The sequence below is a fragment of the Euwallacea similis genome, chromosome 10 (assembly GCF_039881205.1).
Source record: "Euwallacea similis isolate ESF13 chromosome 10, ESF131.1, whole genome shotgun sequence".
Taxonomy (NCBI): domain Eukaryota; kingdom Metazoa; phylum Arthropoda; class Insecta; order Coleoptera; family Curculionidae; genus Euwallacea; species Euwallacea similis.
The window spans coordinates 1026535-1047657 of record NC_089618.1 but is presented as its reverse complement, the minus strand read 5'-3'; the positions used below and the strand labels follow the sequence as shown (position 1 = coordinate 1047657).

The 21123-nt window shown below is 37.4% G+C and overlaps 1 protein-coding gene across 3 annotated transcripts in view; it reads right to left on the bottom strand.

Annotated features, from left to right (window-relative positions):
* LOC136411423 (rho GTPase-activating protein 20-like) overlaps positions 1–21123 on the bottom strand; it is a 131430-nt gene that overhangs the window by 4486 nt on the left and 105821 nt on the right. For 2 of the 3 annotated variants that reach the window (XM_066393984.1, XM_066393985.1), the window contains 2 exons: positions 6456–6605; positions 709–915 (listed from right to left, as the gene is read on the bottom strand). In XM_066393984.1, coding sequence (XP_066250081.1) covers positions 709–915; positions 6456–6605 — 357 coding nt within the window. Of the gene's footprint in view, positions 1–708; positions 916–6455; positions 6606–6659; positions 6857–21123 lie in introns of those variants that run through there. The other variant, XM_066393986.1, reaches the window with a different exon arrangement.

Here is a 21123-nt window from a genome sequence, read left to right as displayed (position 1 = left end):
GGTATTGTACGCTGATCGTTGCGAATTTTAGGATCGGTGTTTTGGGATTCCAAGAGAATCTAATAAGTTACGCTTTGACGTATTTCAATGGGACAAAAGGTTTTTGAAGCAAGCAAGTTATTGACATTTGAAGTCATGCAACTTCGGAGGCATGTTTCGGGGGCTGTGGAAGATTTTTTATCAAATTGAAATATGTCAAAAGGTAGCTTATTAGATCCTGCTTGAACAGAACATTGATTTCAAAAGTCCCAGCGGTTACCACATCATACCGATTTCCTGAATCCTTGCAGCTGTCAAAATTTTCAAATTTTCCGATATAACTCGGAAACGGTAAATTTTAGACATAAGGGATTTTCCACAAACTGACCTTGATATTTAACGAGAACTCCGAAAGTGGCAAGAAGTGGGTTTTATTTAAAATAACGAACTTGGAAGCTACTCACGATGTAACCGGAAGTGCTGCCATTTTGAAAATGTTTTTCTTAGATTCAAACTGGTAGATTCTAGCCTGAAATCGAATTCCATTGGGCGATAATGGGAAGTCAAAAGTTTTCTAATGAACGGGTTGCATGGCTAACCCTGTATAAATTATTTCTCAATCCGTAAAAATAATCCTCTTTGGACTTAAATTAAGGATTTGAATTTGCAGTATTTTAGGACTACGATCGACTATGCTTTATAGCGATACTAGTGGATATGTAGACTTACTTTTAACTTGAAGTTTCCTCCAGATCTAGGTTTGGCCACCAGCAAAAGATCAGAAAAGAGAAACAAGTGTCTGGGTTTCGCAGTCATGGGAATCTGTGCCGGAGACATGGCGCATGGCGCCTCCATCAGGAACATCCTGTTGCAGGGAATGCCGCTGTCCATGGAGGTAAGGTCGCCGAGAGACTTTTTGCGGAAGGACTTGTGCTTCTGGAAACGAAAGTTTGTAAATTACCGTCTCGCAAATCCCATAACTTTTCATTGTGTCACTAGTGCTAATGTAATGAAATATTTACCGGATCACCGGGCGTACCTCTAGAGAAGGATATTCCTTCCTCACAAACCTACAAAAGAAATCGCGGATCATCTTAAACCGCTGATTACATAAGACCAATCACAAATTAATCCATTATTGTGCCCAACAAGAATGCTTCACGCGGTCGAATTCCTGTATTAAATCGTAAAGCAGCATTCCGTCTAGGAACGCTCTATAATTAAGGCCTTTGGTGAAATGCGGCAGACACCTGTTTCGCGCAAATTAGAGTCTTTACAATCAAAACGCGTTAATTACCATTCAGATCTGGACGGTAACGGCGTCTAACGATCGATGCTCAGTGAAGCTCGCCCGATTTTATTGCAGGAGCTCGCGGAATGCAACTTCCTGCTGCAATAAAGAACGATTTTGCTTAATGAACGCCGGACACGGTGTAGTACTTTAGTGGAGCGAGCCTCAAACAAACTGCGAAATTTAATATTAAATACTGGAACGTACGCGGCGTAATGGCATTAACTGCCATAAGGTTGGAACAATAATAGGTACCGTAACCAAAAGGCGATTCAAATGTAAATGAGCCCTGGACAGTACACAATGTTCGATTGCTCGCCGGTCTCATCCGCGCCCCGACTGTCAAATCGAACCATTAATTTATTCCAGATCTATTAAATAATTGCCGAATTAACATTAACGTTACATCGTAAGAGTGTTCCGATTATGTGTACCAAGCCTAACGCCCATTGAATTGAAATAAAATGCACGATCATCGTTTCATGTATCCCCCGTCATTGGTAGGAGTAGGTGCGATTAGCTCTAGCGAGATAATTGAATAATGGTCTGATTGTTCTGGGTTTGAGCAGATACAGGGAGTAATACGATCTCGAGTGGGTGTGCCCAAGTATTTGATTAGACTAAACATCCGTCGGTAATGGAACTACCGTTTAACTTCACCGTACTGGAACAGAGCCATAGTTTTCAATACAATATCTACAAAACAGTTCTAAGCGGTTCTTTAAGAGGCTCTTAACGTTTCGACGGCAAAAGCCACCAATAAATAAATCGGATAATCGCACCTATTAATCGCAAACTACTGACAAACGTTCGAGGAATGTCTTCACATAGTTTATGCAAACGAGCCTAGGAAGAGCCGTATATATCGCCCGCTCCCTTTTGCCAGATGCTCTAACCAGCTATAGATCGGACACTTTCTTTATTTATGTCAAATCGAGCTGATAATGCTGGGCCGGTTGCCGGAAGGGTTTTACAGGGTAAGTGACATAGGTACTCGCTCCTTCCTGAATTTCTGGAAAAAAGTTACGGTTTTCCTGCATTCACAGGCTTTCGGCTCTGGGATCACAGTCCCATCGCGCCTACAGTTTAGCGCTCTTCAGCAAACACTCAGTATTTTTGCGACCAAAATTTCGCTTCTCCAATATGGATTCCGTCCCTACTCGACGTACTTGTTTGCTGTTTTGTTATTTTTTCTCAACATTAACGTACAGAAAAGCAATAATCTCCAGCCAGGAGCATTTGTCACGCTGAACATAGACAGAACGGAGCTGAGTCAGGGTGAGCGACAAATTATCACTAACTTAAGTTAAGAAGGAGAGTCTTGCCGGAAATTTTAAAAATTGTCAAAAGAAGTAGCTCTACCATTCAAAAAGTTGTAAATCGTTTCAAATACCAACGCAAGGATTAAGAATCACAAAGTAGAAAACCAAAAAAGTTAACGAAGCGTAAAACAAGATACATTCTAAATTAAATTAATAAAGATCGGAAGAAAAGTACCTCAAAATTGGCATCAGAATTACTGCAGCACTTTGGAACTACTGTTCACGAAGAAACGATTCGACGATCACTTCACAAAGGAGGATATAAAAGATGTAGTGCACGGAAGAAACTCTATATCAGGGACGACTGCAGAAAGAAGCGTCTTGAATTTGCTAAGAAATACAGGGTGCTTGAGCCAGACTTTTAGGCAAAAGTCATTGGTTTGGTCGGAGGAAGCAAGTTCAACCTTTTTGGACCAGATGGGCGTAGAAAAGTGTAGAAATACGCAGGAGAAGCGCTGAATTCTAAAAATACAGGATGTCTCAGTAACAGTTACAAGGCGATATCTCCGTTATGGTTAGAGATACTCGAAAATTTTTTGGGGACAAATTGTCTGGTTTGACGTTATTAGTATTAAGAGAGTATAAACAAAATTACAGGCGTGCTTTTGAGCTCTACGTAGTCAAAAAACGTATATGACACTTAAACGTAAGGCCTAGGAATAGGGAGACCTAATAATTACTTGCCACTTTACTGTCGGAGATCTAAAAATGCAAAAACATACAGGGTGTTCCGTTTAAAATAAGGAAGCCGACATTATCTTCCGATATAATCGGAAGTAGCAAAAACAATAAATCCCACCGCATAATACGTTTCATCAAATCAAACAATTTGTTCTTAAAACAGTTTCAAGTATCTCTAACCATAACGGAGGTATCGCCTTGTAACAGAATTACTGAGACACTCTGTATAATTCCAACCGTTAAGCATGGAGGAGGCGGATTAATGGTCTAGGGTTGAATGTCAGTTTCTGGTGTAGGCAATTTAGTGGTAATTGATGAGACCATGAATCAAACAGTATATCTGAACATTTAAAAAGAAAACTTATAACTAAGTGCAAATAAATTAGGATTGACAGGAAATTTTTACTTTCAGCAGGATAATGGTCCTAAGCACAAAGCCTATACGGAACGATAGTGGGTATTCTTTAATTATTGCCGTCATCTATTAGAAACACCTCCTCAAAGTCCCGATCTAAACCTTATAGAACATTTATGGGCTTATTTGGAAAAATAAATTCGGAAACATATCCATATGTAATTCACAATAAAATGCATTTTAAAAGGGTTATCTCAGAAGAATGATTACAAATGTTGAATGACCTAACAGGAAAATTGGTTCGGTTAATGCTAAATTGTTTATTAGAAGTCCTCAAGCAAAAGGGGTACCCCACGTGATATTAATTTTCTTTATATTTGCACACACTAGCAGCTATGTTATCTGTACCTAGACTTGTGAAATCAATTTATTGTTAGAAAATGATTTTTTTTCTCTGCATAAGCTTGAGTTTTTATTGCACTTTTTTATTATTACCAATATAGATGTAGATCATACAATAAACCTATTTAAATCTAATCAAGCTTTAATTTCACACAGGGAAAATATTTACATCCTATATTGAAGTAGTGTACTGTGCCCAGACTTTTGCGGGTAAGGATATAGTATGTGTTACATCATCCTAAGAATTACAAAGTAGAAACAACCTCAGCAGTTCGATCCGAATAGCCAAAATATTGTATAGGCCAAAAGCCGATAGCGGCATCTCTGAGGATCGCATTTCCCTTAGTCGCAAAATTACACCGAAAATATCACGCTGAATGTACTCTAAGGCAGTATCACTAGTACCTTTGACTAAGAATGAACTCCGATTTTGTTCAGAATTCAAAGTTACTAATTTTCCCAAAGAACATTGAAGTTATAAAATTTAACTCATGTATACTATAACTGGCTAGGAGGTAGCGTGTTATTCCCCGCCGTTGTATTTATTATGACTTCGACAATGGGTCGGTAGGGGGCTCTATTACTGGTACTGCCTGCTTTGCAGAAACCCAAAACCTTTAAACTTAATTTTTGCTCTTGTGTGATCGACTGAAGATCAACAGAGTTCACGACCGTTAATAGACACGAAACCGGCCCTCGGAGAGATCCAGGCGATCCAGACACATCGGACTGAAACAGGCTTATTATGCAATTTCTACTTCCAGATTTGATAATCGAGCCTCTGTCGTTGTGTTCGTTGATCTGGAAAGTAAAAAATTCCCCGTGAATGACGTTAAACTGGCGGGTAACCGGCTGTATGGATGGTGTTGTTGCAATAAACCATTTTGATGCCTTCCTTGAGAAACATCTGGAATCTGGTCGGTGATGGTGTGCTTTTACCTGATCTATTTCGAATTTGAATTCGAAACTTTGACTTAATCGGGCAAAGTATAGAAGCTAGAAAGATCAGCATTTGAACCACCACCTTGACGGCCTGTAGAAACTTCATCAGTTTGTATTCCGCACAGACCTATTCATAATGTATGTATGCTAATGAGACATAATGTGTTTGTCATTGGCCGGTAGTTGTATGTTTCACTGTTTCATTGGAGGACTCCAACGATCGCTCATTGATGCTCTATAACTCATCGCCCTGTGCGATGGGAACTGGCTTTAAAATTAAGTTGGAGATTTGGTTGCTCAATTATGCCTATCGAAACTTATTTAGTTTGTCTCGTTCTATTAAAATTCGGAGTTCTGAAACGAACGAAAAAATTGCCACAAATTGGCCGGTGTTGGCAAGTAGCAAATGCTTGAGCCCCTCTATTTCGATGTTTGTTACTGGGATTTTACAGGTGATTTAAGATAAATTTGGTTGAGAAACAAAAGTATTAAACATAATCAAAAAATCTATAGGTCCTGTGAAAAATATACGGGGGCGTACAAAAAATATACAACACTACAATGAACTCGTATAATAAGGAAATAGAGAAAGAATTTTATACATTTCTGAAAATCAGGAAAGTTTTTGACTAAATCTATACCTTCACATTGTTAGCTGAACCAGAACGCATATTTATAGTCAAAATAATAAATAACGGACATGTTCAGCAGAGTCAACAGTTGTGCAACTATTGGGATTTTTGCTGCGCGACCCCTCAAACACAGTTGAAACCATTCGAAAGGATTTCGAACAGTTGGACCTTTGCAATCTTTGCGAAATGTGATCATTCATTATGGACACTAATATCCAACTTTTTGGATGGATTCTCCAGGCAGGCAAAATCCAGAGTTGTCGGTTCAGTATGAAATTTGCAAAATATACTGAGATTTAAACACTATCTTTGAAAAAATGTCAAACGTCTTAAGTACATATTTTTGAAGATCGTTTACATGTGCACCAGCCAGGAAGGCATAAGACAATATTAAATAAGCGAAATTCCGAATAATAAACTAAGAATAAAATATCGTCTATTAATGTGTATCCCACACACTTCAAACTTTATCTTCTTAAAATGCATCTAATACTGAGAGTTATGTGATAGATTCCGCCTAATTCCACAGTAAACGCGCCCGTTGGGTAACATCCAATCTCGAGCTATGCACAGATAGATGCAATAAAAGTGGAAAACCACTGAAAGAAAAAGGTCTATAAAGTTTTAAAAACGATAAGTGGACGGTTATCTGGTTGACAAATTACACTTGTGTCTGCATCGAGAACCATCAGCATCTCGACAGACGTTTCACCTTCTAAGTGATGTTGCATAACAAAACGACGCAGGTGACGGCGTGTCAACAACCCGAGAAAGTTTGTCTAATGTGTGTATTAAGTAGATGTGAAGGCTTTATGACAGCTTAATTACTATTTGCGTTGAGGTAAACTTACGATGGTGTACGTCGAGTTCGGTTCCGCTACGTGCAACCCCAAATAGTCATGGGGGAACAGATCCTGGATTCGGTCTAAATCTCTTTGTCTTCCGTCCAGATTCGGCTGGGACCCTCCGAAGAGCCGGCCATAGTCCGCTAGCCTTTCAGCCTGAAAATAAACGATCTATATTACGTACCTATTGGGTTAACATTGGTTTCTGACCATCAGCCTTGCGGTGGCAACCGAGGAGCTTTATATTCGTTTTAATGTGGATAAAGACCTTACAAAAGCTTCGGGTTACAGTCCGTGTTTATTTTGGGAAGTTCTTGCGAGAAAAGGAATAAAGTAAACGCGGTGCACGCATGGCAAACATAAAACTTTATAACGATCTAAACTCAAAAGCAAATAAAACTGGGAAACGTGCATTTAGCTGCATGTGGCTGCGTCGATATTTTATGAGAGTTTGATGCTAAGTAAATATTTGAGGTTTATTTCCGTTTAAAAACAAACATTTACATACTTTCCTGATAATATTATGATATAAAGATATCTTCGTAAAAAAATTTGGGCATTTGTGGCAGCGACGGAACAGTCGATTTATCATGTATCTCGATCTACTTCGGTTAGGGACACAATACCGAGGCAAAAATGTACTTTAATGTAACAATCAATCGTGCTTAAAGAGTGCCTTTCCTGACCGCGCAACATTTTCGACCCAAATATAATAAATTGCCATAATTTTCACGGATATAATAATAAGCCTTCCACGTTACATTGTATAAAACGAGACTTGGAATGTGTGTTAACAGGGAGAGGCTCGTACTCCGTGCATGAACATATTTAGTACCGAGCCGTACCGTTGCGAAATAAGTAATATATAACCATCAGAAGACGTAATTGACCTTTAGGGGACGCACACACTGAATGACGATTTAGGTTATTATACGAGGGGAACTCGAAAGACCCATTGAAAATACCACGTACATGTATCATCCCGATCTTTATCGAACACTTAGCCTCGGTTCGAAATTTTCGACTTTTTCGAGTTTAAATTCCTTCGACGCCTCCTTTCTCTCGAATTTTCACGCCGAAATGACTTTCAAAACGAATATATCCCGATGCGATGGGTCGAGATATCTGAGAAAGGTTTTTTGCTCGTTTTTGGGGGGCAACTCGGGCCCATATCTTGACCAGATCATTTTTATTTTTCGGCATCCCGTGTTACGGGATCTGATTGGGATCTTTACGGTTCGAGTGTCTTATCTCGATTAAATTTCATGACAAGTTATTAAATTTGCCGTTTTAGTTGATTTTGTCTGGCACTCAATAGAGCGGCGAAGGTAACATGGGAGAAAATGTAAAAAGGGAAGAGGGGAACGTCGTCGTAAAGACGTTGCCATCACGGCAAGGGCTAGAGAAAACCGTTGGAAATGGCGACGATTTGCAGCAAAATAGGTTAGTGGAAGACTCTAATTCTACATATGACGAACGCACGGGGTACGTATTTTTGGGGGTGGTAAGCGCTGTGCGGATCGAGGTATAGAGTCGATTTCTTGAAAGAACGGAGCAAGCGATAACGAATAAATCCAATCAAAAATTCTGCTCAAAAGGTCCTTCGGTCTTTTCTAAACATCTGAATAAGAGTTACTCGGTAAGCATGTGAAATATCTCATGACGGAACTAATCATTTCCAAGTAAAGATCATCAAGTCTCTATATCGTTGCCACAATGAAAGCGGTGGTGCCTAATACTAAACCCACTAGAATTGTGTAATTTTAGTGAAAGTTGCGAAACGAACACGACAAACGACCGTAGTTCTGCGTACTGAACCAGCAGCAGCACGCATTGTCTAGTCGCAGATATAATTTAGATTAGAGTTCGTTCGACTGATCATTATCTGTGAAAGGGCGGCATTCATTTCCTTTAAGAAATGTCAGTGGACGCTTTCCATTTTAACACTTTCCCCTTACCGTTTACTAATATTTTCATGTTATTTCGTAAAACGTTTCCTTTCAGGGTAACTTCATCTTCTTTTAACCCCTAACCGGGGAACCGAAACCTCCAAAGTATCCAAACAACTACAAGAACCTTTCTCCTTTATTTTTTCTTTCATGCACATTTGCATCTTTACGTACCGTAGGATCCTTCCAATTCTGGGTTTGCCTCGGTTACCTCGATGACTTTCGCAGCCGGATAACCTAAATTAAGTTCCTTTATTTTGCACAATGGGTTTTTTAAAACTGTTTTATTGAACAAAAACTAATGTACACCGATCAGACTTGAAGCATAACTGCTCCCAAAAAATTACGAATAAAAACGACGATGTTCCAAAGGTTAAGGGCGGTTTTACATGGTCCCTTCTTGCCGGGTCCATATGGGCTTCATTTGTCCATCACGCCAGGCATCTTTGCACAAGATAATATATGTATGTAAGTGATGACATGGAAGATGGGATGAAGACCAGATGACCATAGGATAACACAGATGGTCCCACGACGAAACACGTGGTAACATAACTCCTGTTAGCGTCAGAAGGACTGGCTGGACACATTTGAGGATTAAGGAAAAAAAACTTAAGAAAAAGAATCGTTGCCCTGATGGTGAAGGAACGGGCACTCTGGGCTTAATATGAATCTTCCTGGAACCATGAAAATACATCAAAATCCGTCGAGGAGTTGTCACTTGTACAGGCAATGTAGAAAACAAATATTTTTAGAGTGAAAAAGGGTTGTTTGAGAGTGACGAAAGGGATAGGAGGGGGCTCCGGCGAGTAACTGCATTGCTGTTATTCAAAGAAAAATCTTATTTATTACTTGATTATCTCCTACTGTGGGTTGCCGAACGGCTACCTGTATAAGCTTTTTGGACTACCGCATTACTATAACCTAATGGATCTTTTTACTAGTAAACTCCCAATTCACTTCTTAATTAGAATATGCAACTAATCTATGAAACAGCCATTTATTTAGTATTTTTCCTTTATGGAAATTAGCTTCTGGTTAAAGTTAAAGGCACATTAATAAGGCGGTCCTTAGGTAGTTAAAAATTTTTACAACTATGCCACTGAAAAAATGGGAAAGCTACGTACGTCATGGGAGAGTGGTCTTTATGTAAAACCTCTTAACAAGTGCGTATAATAATGCGGTAATAAAGAAATTAGTAATGTAAACTAAGGCCGTCAACCCATAGCATATACATAATATGTGAATGAATGACGTATGTATCAAAGTCTCGCTCTAACACGCCTCCAAAGGCCGCCTTTTGGAACCTTCACACTAATTATTGCCTCTATAAAACAAAAACGAAACAACACTCGAGATGAAGAATATTAAAATGGGACGGTCATAATTTTCCATTATAAACCAATCTGACCCATCCCCGTTTAATAAACATGAGCCTTTGTGCTGCTACGAATAAAGAATGTAATCGATCCATCATATTAAAATGCGCACCGTGAGGTTTGAGCCTTAAGGTTAAGGTTCTGACAAATGAGCTTGTAGAATTTGAATATCGCCTGCTACGGTGCGTTGCGTAAGGTTCCGTCAATTTGATTCCTAAACGGGTATTACTGAGATGCTTAGGTATTAATTAGATTATGCTAATTTGGAGATATGTCTTATACTGTCAGGTGTTTTTATCGGTATTCTAGCATTGGGCAATTTCAGTTGAAGCAGGACGCGCTCGAGCGACCTTTGCAGGAAGTCCTACTTTAGAGATATAAATAAATAATTGTTAATGCAAAAACTGAAGAAACCTGCAGCCTTTCACCACAACGAGTCGACATTTCCAACGTAACAACATCTTAGGCAAAAATCCATAATACATAAGCCGATATAAATCAATAAATCAAAATATCGGAAGTTGGCTTTATTCGTGGGTAAAAAGTCGTCCAGTTGATGGTAAAATAATGTCGATTTATGGACTTGGGTTGCGAGATGCCTTCGTCAATTCGACATGAAAGTAAAACGATAAAAATGGGGATCACGTCCTGTTGGGATAATGGCCATCATTGGCATTGAGTGAATCTGCCGGAATTGTTTTTAAGTCATTTTTTCACAATTTCCATAAGACATTATTATTGTTGGTTATTTAATATTGAGATATGTGGTTATTCACCTCTCACTCTTTCGCAACGGTAGAGGATGTTCGTTTTTTATGTAACCGATATCGAAGAATTCATCACCCATTCAAGCATTTCTTTCAGTATACGCGTTGCAATTACCATAATTGCGGTATAATGATTTGGAAAACAAAACCAAACCAGTGAAAGTTACCTATGCATCCACCTAACCATATAACGGGCTGCGAATTATATAAATTTATATCGATATCGTTATCTCGATATCGATATAGATTGTATTCGTCCCATTCTATTTACTGCGAGCTTTTACTTATTGTTATAATGAGTTGTGAGATCGGCCCCGGTAATACAATCACTGGAATTGAAACGTGAATGACAAATGAGTATGAAACTTAAGTCTAGCACTTTGCTTTCGCCAATCGATATTCTACAAAAATCACCATTTTCTTTATATGGGAACAGTGAAAAACCTATCTTGTAATTTACCATTTAGGGTTTCTGGTTGTTTATGACCAGAAAAACGTTGATATTTTTTTAAGAATTGGAAAACATAAATCATATTTCAGAATATTTCTTATAAAATTCGAATTTCAACTCGAACAATAGCTACTGAGGCTGTTCAATAACAAGAATTCGGCCCACCCTTTACCGATTTATTACTTGCGTCAATTAAACTCTAGAAATGTTCGTAAAGCAATAAATGCGATAACGAAAAATTCTTACATGAGTAATAAAAAAGATATTGAGGCAAGTTTTATCAAATAACAAATTCATATTTTGAATGTGAAAGTTAGACAAATCATGTCGGGAAGGGTAGCCAAGAGTGAAGAGCTTTTCGTTAAGCACAGCCATCAGGAGCAGAGGTGTTCAGATTGGACCCTTGTACAAAATTTTTTGCATTGAACGCAGAGTTTATTATGATAAAAGAGTATGATAAAAAAAAGTGACGCAAAAGAAGTTTTACGTATTAGTTATTGGAAACAATAGCATGATAATTCATCGATGAGAATGCGTTGATGATCTTCAGATGCTGGCAAAGGCAAATCAGAACATTCTAGAAAGGGGCAACAGAGTGCATGCAAACAAGTTAAATCAACCATCACCACAGATGAAAATGTTAAATATTTATGTTCCGTCATCGGAAAAGAAGAACTGTATCGGTCTTGTCCACGATGAATATTCAGAGTCCGAACAAGGTGTACAAAATGAGGAATAAAGCCATTGGTTAAGTTACTGTATAGAAATACTCATTTTACTGACTAGGCTGAGCAAAAGAAAAAATTCAAACTCGCTAAGAGCCAAATTATTAAGGCTCGGTTAACTTTACCCCCAGCTACACTGAGCCAAGAATCCGACGAATACGCAGTTCTAATTTAATGTTTCTATAGAAATTAGCGTGCAGATGATTCAAATTGACAGCTCATTAATGGTTTGACGGGAACCATCACAATTCGAATATTTTAAAAATTTATGGTTCTTAATATAGGAACAGGAATATTAAAATACGTCTGTCCTGTGGTGTCATTATAAATGCCTTCAGGACAATTGCATTCTAACTACATAATTTAACACACATTACAACAGCATTACTCCTTTGTAGACATTTAAAACGACTTAAAATAAATCGCTATGCTAAATTGCCCACGTTAAGAAGCACTCACAACATGTAAACCAGAAATCTCTTTACCTTGTGAACAGAATACGTTCCTCTCTGCCAGAACCAACCAAACTTTATTCCCATCACAATGTGACTCCTACGCGAACCAACCACCACTATTCCGAATTTTGTCTAACACAGCCTAAGTAGTCGAAATGATAATAATGGGAATTTTTCTCTCGAAAACAATAGTACGGGAAGGTCGACGATACAGTTAGATTTAAACTGAATCAGAGATAAACGAGGTACATCTTTTAAACGAGCTTCCTTAATTACAACACATTAAGATATCAATGATGTGGCCACAGCCCTTCGGATGTTATCTGGACTTTGGATGACGTTTTGGGCGACACGATGTTGGCTAGGGTCGGCTGAGGGTTGCTGAAAATTCTCACGTAGATATGGTCTTTTGTTTGTCAATTTGCTTATTCGCTGTGGCAAATACTAATATATGTATATGTGACGTCAATCTCAAAGTCAAAAACCCGCCTTCTAAATTTACATAAATATACTCCACATGAGTCGCTTTTTTCGCATTTTGGCACCGCTCAAACAGCATTTTACCTTTTTTGGGACTGTGGGTTCTTGTAGCTGAAACGAGTTTTTTTAACGAACCCGCGTCTCGGACGTGTAACAAGAAAACACATACAAACTTCGGGGTTCCAATAAAACCTTAATTAAATTCCACTTTTTAGTGTTTTAAAACTTTATATCCCCAAATTGAATCCGAAGATGTGGAGGAGTTCTCGGAAATTACACTTCAGCACTGTTATTCCTGTCCAACAATTTGCGCCTCATTACTCAGCAATGTACCTTTGTTATTTGTCCGTGACCCTAATTGATTTTTTGGATATTAAAAAGCAATAGGGTCGATTAATGCGAAAAGGAACCAATTGAGTTCAGTGGGCGGAACGGTGCATACCAATCTTCCTGCATCGCGATCCTGCATCGTTTTTTTTCTTTTTAAATTCGAGCGGACAATTTGGTTCTGAAATAAAGGTCGTCATACGTCTTTGTCAGGAGTGCAAAATTCCCTGTTGCATCTGGGGCCAACTTATTGTTTATCTGCATCAAAAGATCAGGAAGAGTACACACACGTACTGTATAGATGTCATATGGGATATGTCTTTGCGACTGGAGGTAATGGATTAAGCCGATTATTACCAATTTAGAGGGATTAAAAGTTATTAAGGAATGGTGTCGAGAAGCCTAAGTTGAGGTGTCTCCCTTAATAGTCCGTACTTGATCAGTTTTCCAGGTGTCTAAAGAGACATCAATTTTGTTTCCTTTTCTGCAAATAAGAATTTGCGGGTGATCATAAAATTTATTCTTTATGTCTCTTTCATTTTAATTCAAACTGATCAGGATTCTTCAAGTACGGACAAACACAAAATTATGAGTTTCATGCGTAATTTTTCTCCATCTTTCCATTCCCCCAACCTATAATGAAGAAATTATTTTAAAAAATTAAAATTTTGGTTTAATCGAGCTGCACCCTATATCGGTAAAATTACAGCAACAATTATTTGTATTGGTGTCAATTTGAACAGTTTTCGGTGGGATGACGAAACAAGCTTCGCCTCGCAAGTAATTGCCCAATGAACGGAGGTACCTTCATTTCGTTAATTGGTTAACAAATGTGACTCGTAACAGCAATCTGCCATTTCTTGGAGATTTCTTCAGCATACAGGAAAATTAGAAAAAAAAGCATGTATGAAACCCATTTCGTTTCACGACTACGATCTCCGTTTGCTGTCTGCTCTCGCAGAGGGTCGTGAAAAAAAGCGTTTTACGTGTTCCAAAGTCGCCTCTGCTTCAATGTTCACTCATTTTGAATCGAGACTTGAGCACATAAAGTTTTTTTCCTTTATAAATTTAATTTGGTTTTATGATCAAGTTAACTCAGTGCACTTTGATGATGATCGCCTAAATTACTGAGTAAATGGAAGGACATTTTAAAAGAGAATGATAATAATGATGAACGTAATTCTAGAAACTGTCGACGATTCCATGCTCCATGAAAAGTTTTAAGGCAACAAGAAGTGTGTAAACTAGATAATATTCAATTTCCGTAACTTCTAGGTTACATAGCTTGTGTGGCTGGTTAGATTAAGAGTCTTTGAATCAATGCGATCAAGATGACTTAACTGGTTATTGCTCTAACTTCAACTCAGCCTGTATTCGATAATCAGAGCGGCCGTAGATAATAATAATTAAGCAAAAAGTACCTGTAAACGGAGCCGTCCCCATAACTCGCGAACAACACCAAAACCCATTCAATTTTCCAACGCAGTATCATTAAAATATAAGTTGCCAGTCTTAAGTCGTAATGATACAGTGGTCGAGCTAATTCAAACAGTCACCCGATTTGCTGCGAGTACTAATCGTACAAACGCCGAGGAGGCAATTAGGCGCATCCTGTGTAGAACCCGGTACTCGTTGGTACCTACCAACCCCGGCTGCACAAATAAACAAACAAAACTGGAATTAAAACGCGACTATTAATTAAATCGATTCGCGTTTTTTTTCTCGCTGCACTTTTATGATGACCATTATTTCGATTCCGTTCATTTCTTTAATTTGTAGCAGCTAACCCGACCAGGGACGGGGTACTGCTTACCATAGGCGTAGCCGGAAATATTTTAAGAGTGGGGAGGTTCCTGCATTATTTTAAAAAATGTGACTTAGCACTTTTGGCACCCATCTGTATTCTGTACGTATAATGACTTTACGCTTACGTTACATGTTATGTTTATACGCATAATAACCCACCTGCCCCCTCACATCAGCAGATAAATTTAGTGCTTTTTCCACATCAAGATTGGTTGTAATTATTTCTAGTGAAGTAAGCTTAGTCGGACTCAATTAAATCTCATATATGAGCAATATCAAATTCGCGTATATTTTCTTCCACTAATACCATATTATACTGATTTGTTATTTCATTAGCAGTAGTAGCCAATTTAATAAATGGAGAAGAGTATGTGAACTTTTAGATTCTCGGTATTCAGTATTAGGTACATAGCTGAGCCTGATGTTTACCTACACTATTTGCACTTACAGCACTACTTTGAGAAATTTTTTGTCGTTTTACCACAAAGTAGTAAAGTGGAGTAATATTTTTCTTCTTGTCGGTCCTTTCCCGAATTCATAAGCGATGAAAGTTTGAAAATTGAATATAACCTCACGGGCACAAAATAGTTTAGCATGAAATTAAATTTTTTTATTCACCCCGGTAATAAACTGTAAACAGCAGATGTATAAAAATATTAAGTTACTTTTTTTATACTGAGCGCTACAAATTCGCAGGAATGTATGAGAGTATCTCCTAATCAAGAATATTACTAAGAGACTTTTAATATAGGGAAACTATATACATTGCAAATTGTTTCCCATCATGCAAGATGCAAATTTTAACAAGAGGAAATATTTTTTTCTTATAAATTTCGCTTGGAATGCGAAGTCAAATTAAAGAAAAATTAAATATCATCTGGGATTAATGAGGTGGGTATGAACCTCCCATACCCCCCTTGGCTACGCCTATGCTACTCACTTAAAATATGTTTGTGGAAAACGAACTTAAAAACTATAAGTACTCGGTTTACCTTGACGTAATTGCATTTGAATTACCTTCTACGCCATAGGCGCACATCGTTACTTTTTTCAGAAGAGGATATAACAATTTGTCACCGACTTGGACAAAAACTCGCCACCGATGGCCATGAAACGTGCAGCGTTGCGCAATACGGTTAAATGCCTTCGGCAAGTCCGAATTTCAGTTTTAGCAAATAGTAATTTTTATTAAAAAAAACCCTACTGCACTGTTGCTTTGCATTCAGACCAATACCAGCTATAATCACCATCATCTATGGGCATACGTTTATTGTTTTGTTTGGACTCTGTGCCAAGTGTTAAGTTTCTTGAGCCCCAAGGCAAAATTTGTTGCGTTAAAGAGCGCACGCCCTGAATCAGCTCGGATCATGCCACTCGACTCGGCAGTCAACATCAACTTAATAAAATATGAAGAGCCGAGTCGACTTGTCTGATTCGGCTGTCATCAGCCCTTTAATCAAAAACTTTTCACACATCTATAAATATACGGAACAATATTCCTGTAACAAACCGGATTTTTTGGTTTTGCGAGTAATTATTTTTAACTTTTCACGCTGATTTAATTCTTTTATACCCGATCAGTTTCAATTGTTCGATGGTAAAATGAAGTTATTTAAAAGGATGAATTGATGGTGTCGCAATTAATTAGCATAGCCGGTAATTGTGTGCCAAGAGCCTGGGTAGGGAAAAGTCATTAGCAAATCACTGTTTTTATTTACCTTGATTTTTTTCTTATTAATTTTGTGGTAAATCGCCGGTTAAGCAGCTTAAATCGCATGACCTGTTTTTAATTGGTTATTAAGAGATTTTTTCCTTAAAGCGCAAGGTTCTTTTTCATTTCAACAAAACTCGATCGCTCAAATTGAAAATTTGTGAGCAGCAAGATGAGTTTCATTGAAAACCAGCATACTTAATTATTTATTCAAATGCCAAATAAACAGTTTTTTGTCCCACTTGTGGTAATTATCAGGATCGAAACTTTTAAATTCCCATAAATTGGCACAAACACATATTTTAAGTAAGAACTTCCGTTATTTTAAATTCACTTACATAACTGTTTGCTTTTGTCATGTATACTATTACAGTACTTCTTTTGACCATGAATCTAACGTACAGTTACATGTGTGTAATTGCATAGAAATGAGTTTTAGAATTGTGAGAATATGATAATTGTTGAATGACAACTGCCGTCTGCAAATTCATTTTTAATAGCCGGAAATATGTTGTTTTGTACATATCATATTATGTATATGTTATTATATTAATGTATTACTCATAAACAGAATAATTATGACATTATGATAAATGCATAGGCATCATACGAAGGAAGTAAGAAGCTGACTGAAGGGAAGTTTGGGTAACGAAGTAATGCTAAGAGAGTAACAATGCTTTGGAAGCATTTAATTAATAAATGTTTTCTAACTATCAGCAAAAAATTAAGGACCAATCAAAGATTTTGCCAGAAGAATTAAGTGAACACATATTTATCCATATTATTAAGAAGGAAAAATAGAACAACATCAATAAATTACCTCCACCAAACACTATGTTATTAAGAACATCATAATTTCTTATCAAGGAGACAGATGCCTACAACTCAATCACGTATAGTCAATTCTAAAGCTGATGACCATTCTTCCTACTCCAATTCACTTATTTGATTTTGTCTCTGATTTGTCCTTCTCACTAATTCTTCTTTCCGATCAACTTAGCAGGACATTATCAACACTTGTATGGTATGCAAGTGTGAGTTGCTAGACCCTCATGGGTGGTAAAGCAGAAACTATTTTCTTCTATCTCCTCTGACAGATTGCAACTTAAATTATAGTTCATTCATTCTTAATCTGTTAAATTGATTTTTTTTCGCTTTTTCGTTAAATTAATTTTGTCACTCTTCAAATATTGTTCAATTAAGTATTAATGTTGTAGTGAGTTTACCCAAACCGTATCAGAATCACTTATATACTCTTCGGTGCCATTGCCAACAACCTTCCAAGGTCATTATCATAGCCATTATTGGCCCAACTTTACGACACATCCAACCAATCCTATTTCTGCTCTTATCGAACGGAAGCCCCGTACTCAAGTGCTTTACATCACGTAGAATAGCCTTTTTATCTATGTGCTAACTGACCATTACAAATATTTGTTGGAATAAGAACAAGGGCTGATATCCGAGGGTTATCAGACGCCTGTCTCCGTTTCGGGTACCCATTCAAACATCCACCTGTCTAGACTCTTGGCTTTGGCTCGTGCTGTTTTGGCTAATTGACTTATCTCTGGGGACTTATTCGCAACAGTTGACGTGGTGTTTAGATTTAAGATTTATTGACATTTCTGACAAATAAACGGGTACTCGGAAGTTTTATGAATTGATTTAATAGAAAAGTGACTGAATAATGCTTGCCCAGATGGGGTCTATAGCGATGGCGACATCGAGGGGCGGGCGGGGAATTTTTTGACTTGGCAGTATAGCTTAAGAATAGTCCTTGCCGTCAACAACTAGCGATTAATTTTTCTGCATACCTACCAAAGTCCTTCTTACTTTACAGGCAAATTCAAAGGGCTTCTACTAACTTTAAGTCCGCCCTTGACTGGCATCTTACCTGAAAATAAAGGAAAACCCTATTAATATTTAACTTGTTACCACAGCAAATTGCTCTATAAATTTATTGACGCTCCTTTAATTTCAGTACCTACTAAAAACTGAAAACGTGACCTCCTTAATAAAACCACCTTACAATAATTATTGGAAATTTCATTTTACTGCTTTTACTTAATTGCAAACAATATCAAAAACGACATAAAATAATCATTTATATACATCTTTTTATGGTCACTTCTCTATCTACCAATTGTTTCGTAAAACTTTCACCATCGTTCGCGCATTTGGAACGGAAGATACGCTTTTTGTCCCCACAAATTACCAAGTTCTTCAATCGTAATTTTACTTTTGTAATTGCGTTAGATGGCTCAAGCAATAAACCAATTTCTAATTCAGTGGCGTGCTGACTAATCTTCCAATGTGTATTAAGTCCCTATCTTAAGTTCAGTTAATACCGACAGTCGAAAAAACAATCCCAAGTCAGGCATAAGAAAAATCAATATTTTAGTCCCCTCTAGAAGATTTATCGCCTTTAAAAAGCCTTCTATAAAATAATCTTATTTACGCTGTCAAGGGACTAAAAATCCGATTTTTACAGTCGCTTTTGATAACGTAAGGGGCTACGTGAGAGAAACTTCGTAACTATCGAAGAAGAGTTTTGAAGGACGAGAAATGGACAGGGGTTTATGTATCAGTTTTCATTAGAGATAAATTGTTAACAATGTGGTGGCGGAAATGCACCTGCAGTTTATGATTTAGGTAGCATTTCGATGAGTGGCATTTAATAAAAAAGCCACAATGGCCAGGTAATATTTTACATTATGGGTCATTATGAAAACCAGTCGGAATGGCCCTGGCCAAGAATGGAATGTTGATAATATTTATCCAAGCGAATTCAATATTTCGACCTTTATTAAATTTTTACTGATTGAGAATGCTCATGTCTTTACTACAATTTTGAAGTTCAACTCAGGTGAGACTTGAAGTGAGGTCAAGTTGCTGCTGATTCTCCATACAGCATTACATTAAAAGGTCCCTGAATATTCAGGCAAAATAGAAAGATACGAATTCCCAAAATAATCTAGATAGTCCCTTGAATAACATCTTTAAAATTCTCTTTGAAAAGTCTCTTCAAAATCCTTGGGAATTGAATTGTCGAGGGGGTGGTAGTCAAAATCAAAAAAGTGGTAATTTGCATAACCCATTTTAAATTTGCTCCAAAAAAGATTTTACGATATGTTGGTGGTGGTTCTGATATAGGTTACTGAATCCTAAATCACTGGAGTTGAAAAGTCTCTTTTGGTTCAAATATCATGAGTGATAATTTGTTAACTGTATCAGCTTTAGGACATCAATCGGCATTATATTACATGTAAGCAAATATTACATTTTATCCATGGAAACTCCACCGAATTGATAGTAGCAGCTCAGGAATGTACGCGAGGAGGTTAGTCTGGTTGTCTCCATTGCAATGAATGGTATGTCGTTGTAGATGAGATCCGTAAACTCTTCATGTTGGGGTTCAAAAGGTTCAAACTTGTGGAAAAGTACAGGCTTGATATGGTAATCTCCGATCTCATGCTAAAGCAACATATTATGCCATCTAAACTGTCAAGAAAAAAAAAATAACGTCCTCAAGAAAGAACCGTTAATCCCAACAAGACAAATATTATCCGATCTGCAAAACGGGGAAAACTGAGGGCAACCTGAGAGCCTCTACACTAAATGGAATTCAAGTGTATGTTGTCAGTGAAACCAAATATCTCGGCATACGCAGGCCTCAACATATTTTATTCCACATACTATATATAATCTTTATTTCCAGAAAGAAAGGCTATCGACCATGCTTAAATTGAGTGGTTAAAGAGCAAAGGGAACGGGATTGTCTTGTTTGTCTTTTAAGGCAAAGAAGGTTCAGAATGGTCCAGTTGTGACGATTGTCTTTCCATCTTGCCTGAATTTGTTGCAATCTTTCAGTCATTCTTATGTGTTCATATAGCAATTGTAAATGTAAACGACAATGTCTCTGTAATCAGTCTTAGTGCGATCTGTGGCATATTAACGTAATAATATCGCAGAAATAAATGTATATGAATTAATATGTCTTATAAATACCTAAAAAATGACTTTGGAAATAATATTGAAAATCAACAACTTTTAATTCAATCAACAACACAGAAACTCACCTGAAAATTCGATTCAAAACGATTTTTAAACGCCCTTCAAAATTTAAAAGGTCACGTCCTTTTAATAAACAAAAAAATGGCGCTTCCAAGAACTTCACCTACTGACCTAAATTCCAGACATTCCACTGTCAAGTGTTTAGCGCCTATTAAAGGGGATGTTTTATTTAATATGGAGATAGCTCTGAAAGAACGTAGACCAATCGGTCACCGCAGGTAAGACAGAGTACGAAAACATCGAGACAAAAGCCAGATAAGGATGACAATATGTGTATTACCGAATTGATTTTTGAAGGCAAATTTATTAAATCGTTTACCTACCTTGTCTCGAATTCCCAGATCATACGAGTCAAAGAGAAACAGACTTTTTCCCAGATGTCGCTTTGTTTGTTGCATCATAACCTCAAAAATATTTGTTTTGACTTTTGAAAGAAGATTGTTGTTATTACGTTATTTATTATTGAAATGTAATTAATATAGTTGGAAATTATGTTTCCGGATGATAACTCTCAGCAAATTCATGACCTTGGGATTTCCAGATGTAACAC